This window comes from Oncorhynchus clarkii, unplaced genomic scaffold (genome assembly GCF_045791955.1).
Source record: "Oncorhynchus clarkii lewisi isolate Uvic-CL-2024 unplaced genomic scaffold, UVic_Ocla_1.0 unplaced_contig_8744_pilon_pilon, whole genome shotgun sequence".
NCBI lineage: Eukaryota > Metazoa > Chordata > Actinopteri > Salmoniformes > Salmonidae > Oncorhynchus > Oncorhynchus clarkii.
Window position 1 is genome coordinate 28984 of NW_027260955.1, and position 6017 is coordinate 35000.

A 6017-nucleotide genomic window follows, 5' to 3' on the forward strand; every position below is an offset into this window, starting at 1 on the left:
ATTCTACTCTACTCTGTTCTATTCTATTATACTCTACTCTGTTCTATTCTACTCTACTCTACTCTGTTCTATTCTACTCTACTCTGTTCTATTCTACTCTACTCTACTCTGTTCTACTCTACTCTACTCTGTTCTACTCTACTCTACTCTGTTCTATTCTACTCTACTCTGTTCTATTCTATTCTACTCTACTCTGTTCTATTCTACTCTACTCTGTTCTATTCTACTCTACTCTACTCTGTTCTATTCTACTCTACTCTACTCTGTTATATTCTACTCTACTCTGTTCTATTCTACTCTGTTCTATTCTACTCTATTCTACTCTGTTGTATTCTACTCTGTTCTATTCTACTCTACTCTGTTCTATTCTACTCTACTCTACTGTACTCTATTCAATTCTACTCTACTCTGTTCTACTCTACTCTGTTCTATTCTACTCTATTCTACTCTGTTCTATTCTACTCTGTTCTATTCTACTCTACTCTGTTCTATTCTACTCTACTCTACTGTACTCTATTCAATTCTACTCTACTCTGTTCTATTCTACTCTACTCTACTGTACTCTATTCAATTATACTCTACTCTGTTCTATTCTACTCTACTCTACTCTACTGTACTCTATTCAATTCTACTCTACTCTGTTCTATTTTAAGTTACAGCAAGACTTAGAAACTGTCAGTAACTTCAAGACAATGTTATAGTTGTAGAACAAAGGCAATGTTATGTTTGAGATAGTAGCCCATCCGCCGTGCGATAGCTGGCCCTCTGACGTACACTGTACCCTTCTATCCACCAATCTGTGTATAAAGGACAAGATACACGCTGGAGTTATGACTCTGACCAAAGGGCGAAGACAGCTCTTATAGTTAGATATAAGTGAATAAGAAACTGAAGCGGTCTCAGTGTGACCGTGGAGGACATTCATACAGGATGTCTATGACCAGGCTTCTTCTAGTGGGGCTGATTGCTGTGGCCTGTGTGGCAGCACAGTCAGACTTAGAGAGAAGGGCACAGGAGTTTCTGGACCAGTTTGATGGGAACGCTACTCATCTCATGTATCAGTATTCCCTGGCATCATGGGCGTACAACACAGATATTTCCCAGGAGAATTTAGACAAACTGGTGAGTTTTCTGGTAGATTTAAAGTGGCACTAATGAAAGGCAGAGTTTCAAAGCCATCTTCAGAGACCTCCTATGGCCTATAGCTGGGGGTCCACAAGACTGAATTGAGAAACACGGTGGATCTATGGTTCTGGTTCTGAACAACGTCAATAATGGTATATTGCTGTCAATTTTGAATTAGTAGGCTACATCTCAACACATAACTCCAGACAGACAACTAGTTATTTGATATGGTCTATTGTATTGTATTGTTAATATTATGAATCAAATGTAATTTCTGTCAATGTTTTGTTAATGGTTTCAGGGTGTACAGAGCGCAATCTGGGGAGAATACTACAGCACAGTATCCAAGGAGTCGGAGAAGTTTCCAATCGATCAGATCAGTGATCCATTGATCAAACTCCAGCTGAGTTCCCTCCAGGACAAGGGCTCTGGGGCCTTGTCCGCAGACAAAGCGGCACATGTGAGACACATTCTTTCACTGCTACCTCTCTTCTATTAGTCTGACTGTCCTCATCTCTTCTATTAGTCTGACTGTCCTCATCTCTTCTATTAGTCTGACTGTCCTCGTCTCTTCTATTAGCCTGACTGTCCTCGTCTCTTCTATTAGTCTGACTGTCCTCATCTCTTCTCTTAGTCTGACTGTCCTCATCTCTTCTATTAGTCTGACTGTCCTCATCTCTTCTATTAGTCTGACTGTCCTCATCTCTTCTATTAGTCTGACTGTCCTCATCTCTTCTATTAGTCTGACTGTCCTCATCTCTTCTATTAGTCTGACTGTCCTCGTCTCTTCTATTAGTCTGACTGTTCTCGTCTCTTCTATTAGTCTGACTGTCCTCATCTCTTCTATTAGTTTGACTGTTCTCGTCTCTTCTATTAGTCTGACTGTCCTCGTCTCTTCTATTAGTCTGACTGTCCTCATCTCTTCTATTAGTCTGACTGTCCTCATCTCTTCTATTAGCCTGACTGTCCTCGTCTCTTCTCTTAGTCTGACTGTCCTCATCTCTTCTATTAGTCTGACTGTCCTCATCTCTTCTATTAGTCTGACTGTCCTCATCTCTTCTATTAGCCTGACTGTCCTCGTCTCTTCTATTAGTCTGACTGTCCTCGTCTCTTCTATTAGTCTGACTGTCCTCGTCTCTTCTATTAGCCTGACTGTCCTCATCTCTTCTATTAGTCTGACTGTCCTCATCTCTTCTATTAGTCTGACTGTCCTCATCTCTTCTATTAGTCTGACTGTCCTCATCTCTTCTATTAGTCTGACTGTCCTCATCTCTTCTATTAGTCTGACTGTCCTCATCTCTTCTATTAGTCTGACTGTCCTCATCTCTTCTATTAGTCTGACTGTCCTCGTCTCTTCTATTAGTCTGACTGTTCTCGTCTCTTCTATTAGTCTGACTGTCCTCATCTCTTCTATTAGTCTGACTGTCCTCATCTCTTCTATTAGTCTGACTGTCCTCATCTCTTCTATTAGTCTGACTGTCCTCATCTCTTCTATTAGTCTGACTGTCCTCGTCTCTTCTATTAGTCTGACTGTCCTCATCTCTTCTATTAGTCTGACTGTCCTCATTTCTTCTATTAGTCTGACTGTCCTCATCTCTTCTATTAGTCTGACTGTCCTCATCTCTTCTATTAGTCTGACTGTCCTCATCTCTTCTATTAGTCTGACTGTCGTCATCTCTTCTATTAGTCTGACTGTCCTCATCTCTTCTATTAGCCTGACTGTCCTCGTCTCTTCGATTAGTCTGACTGTCCTCATCTCTTCTATTAGTCTGACTGTCCTCATCTCTTCTATTAGTCTGACTGTCCTCATCTCTTCTATTAGCCTGACTGTCCTCATCTCATCTATTAGTCTGACTGTCCTCATCTCATCTATTAGTCTGACTGTCCTCATCTCTTCTATTAGTCTGACTGTCCTCATCTCTTCTATTAGTCTGACTGTCCTCATCTCTTCTATTAGTCTGACTGTCCTCATCTCTTCTATTAGTCTGACTGTCCTCATCTCTTCTATTAGTCTGACTGTCCTCATCTCTTCTATTAGTCTGACTGTCCTCGTCTCTTCTATTAGTCTGACTGTTCTCGTCTCTTCTATTAGTCTGACTGTCCTCATCTCTTCTATTAGTTTGACTGTTCTCGTCTCTTCTATTAGTCTGACTGTCCTCGTCTCTTCTATTAGTCTGACTGTCCTCATCTCTTCTATTAGTCTGACTGTCCTCATCTCTTCTATTAGCCTGACTGTCCTCGTCTCTTCTCTTAGTCTGACTGTCCTCATCTCTTCTATTAGTCTGACTGTCCTCATCTCTTCTATTAGTCTGACTGTCCTCATCTCTTCTATTAGCCTGACTGTCCTCGTCTCTTCTATTAGTCTGACTGTCCTCGTCTCTTCTATTAGTCTGACTGTCCTCGTCTTTTCTATTAGCCTGACTGTCCTCATCTCTTCTATTAGTCTGACTGTCCTCATCTCTTCTATTAGTCTGACTGTCCTCATCTCTTCTATTAGTCTGACTGTCCTCATCTCTTCTATTAGTCTGACTGTCCTCATCTCTTCTATTAGTCTGACTGTCCTCATCTCTTCTATTAGTCTGACTGTCCTCATCTCTTCTATTAGTCTGACTGTCCTCGTCTCTTCTATTAGTCTGACTGTTCTCGTCTCTTCTATTAGTCTGACTGTCCTCATCTCTTCTATTAGTCTGACTGTCCTCATCTCTTCTATTAGTCTGACTGTCCTCATCTCTTCTATTAGTCTGACTGTCCTCATCTCTTCTATTAGTCTGACTGTCCTCATCTCTTCTATTAGTCTGACTGTCCTCGTCTCTTCTATTAGTCTGACTGTCCTCATCTCTTCTATTAGTCTGACTGTCCTCATTTCTTCTATTAGTCTGACTGTCCTCATCTCTTCTATTAGTCTGACTGTCCTCATCTCTTCTATTAGTCTGACTGTCCTCATCTCTTCTATTAGTCTGACTGTCCTCATCTCTTCTATTAGTCTGACTGTCCTCATCTCTTCTATTAGTCTGACTGTCCTCATCTCTTCTATTAGTCTGACTGTCCTCATCTCTTCTATTCGTCTGACTGTCCTCATCTCTTCTATTAGTCTGACTGTCCTCATCTCTTCTATTAGCCTGACTGTCCTCATCTCATCTATTAGTCTGACTGTCCTCATCTCATCTATTAGTCTGACTGTCCTCATCTCTTCTATTAGTCTGACTGTCCTCATCTCTTCTATTAGTCTGACTGTCCTCATCTCTTCTATTAGCCTGACTCTCCTCATCTCTTCTATTAGTCTGACTGTCCTCATCTCTTCTATTAGTCTGACTGTCCTCATCTCTTCTATTAGTCTGACTGTCCTCATCTCTTCTATTAGTCTGACTGTCCTCATCACTTCTATTAGTCTGACTGTCCTCATCTCTTCTATTAGTCTGACTGTCCTCATCTCTTCTATTAGTCTGACTGTCCTCATCTCTTCTATTAGCCTGACTGTCCTCATCTCTTCTATTAGTCTGACTGTCCTCATCTCTTCTATTAGTCTGACTGTCCTCATCTCTTCTATTAGCCTGACTGTCCTCATCTTTTCTATTAGCCTGACTGTCCTCATCTCTTCTATTAGTCTGACTGTCCTCATCACTTCTATTAGTCTGACTGTCCTCATCACTTCTATTACAGGCTAGTCAAATACTCACGGGAACAGGCAACATAGCATAACTTGTTGTTGTTAATGTTGTTGTTGTTAATGTTGTTGTTGTTAATGTTGTTGTTGTTAATGTTGTTGTTGTTGTTGATGTTGTTAATGTTGTTGTTGTTAATGTTGTTGTTGTTGTTAATGTTGTTGTTGCTAATGTTGTTGTTAATGTTGTTGTTGTTGTTAATGTTGTTGTTGTTAATGTTGTTGTTAATGTTGTTGTTGTTGTTAATGTTGTTGTTGTTGTTGTTAATGTTGTTGTTGTTGTTAATGTTGTTGTTGTTGTTGATGTTGTTAATGTTGTTGTTGTTAATGTTGTTGTTGTTAATGTTGTTGTTGTTGTTAATGTTGTTGTTGTTGTTGATGTTGTTAATGTTGTTGATGTTGTTGTTGATGTTGTTAATGTTGTTGTTGATGTTGTTGTTGTTGTACTTCATGTCAGCTGAACAAAGTGATGAATGAGATGAGCTCCATCTACAGTACAGGCACGGTGTGCAAGAGAGAAGACCCCTTCGACTGTCAAACCTTGGAACCAGGTAAAGGCCAGAGTCCCACATGGCCCTGGGAGAAGTAGGACACTAAGTAATGAATAGGGTGCCATTTGGTATGGGTACAAAGTACCAACTGTCAGCTCGGCTGTGGCAACCTGACTTTACGACCGACTGCCCTTTTACGGATGTCCAAGGTCATTGACTGAGTCCCAAACGGCACTCTATTCCCTACATAGGGCACTACTTTTGACCAGGGCCTTAGTAGTGTCAAACGTAGAGCAAAATATAGGGTAAAAAGTAGTGTACTAAATTGTGTACCAGTGGGATGCAGACCCTAGACTTGAATAAAAACTGTATATCTCAAGACTACTAGTCACTCTGTCAGATACTTCAACAACAAAAAGCCCTGCCGAAAAAACTCCCCTAGTTTTGAAGGAATAGTATTTATTGTAAAAGGTGTCTCCTCACTTCAGGTTTTGGATGTCTTGGTGAGGGAGATGGCTTCAGAAATCTGAGGTCAGATAGTGGTTTAATGTTGTGTATGAAAAAAGGAACCCCAGCTCAATGATATTCCTGTATGCGAGGATACATAAAATAATAACAAAAATACAAGGGAATGGACAAGAATACTGGTGTGCTGGAGTTTCTCTTTCCAATATGAACTAGCCTTTTGTCAACTGGTTTACTGCTGTGTCTAACGTCTAGGGCTGGAGAGTGTAATGGCC

General features: G+C 40.6%; 1 protein-coding gene across 1 annotated transcript in view; it reads left to right on the plus strand.

The window, feature by feature from the left end:
* Window positions 1-930: 930 nt before the first annotated feature.
* The window catches only part of LOC139402523 (angiotensin-converting enzyme 2-like), a 26584-nt gene continuing 21497 nt past the window's right edge, over window positions 931-6017 (plus strand). The window contains exons 1-4 of the mRNA XM_071146517.1: window positions 931-1122; window positions 1427-1585; window positions 5244-5337; window positions 5998-6017. The exon at window positions 5998-6017 is cut by the window's right edge and continues 127 nt beyond it. Coding sequence (XP_071002618.1) covers window positions 931-1122; window positions 1427-1585; window positions 5244-5337; window positions 5998-6017 — 465 coding nt within the window. The remainder of the gene's footprint in view (window positions 1123-1426; window positions 1586-5243; window positions 5338-5997) is intronic.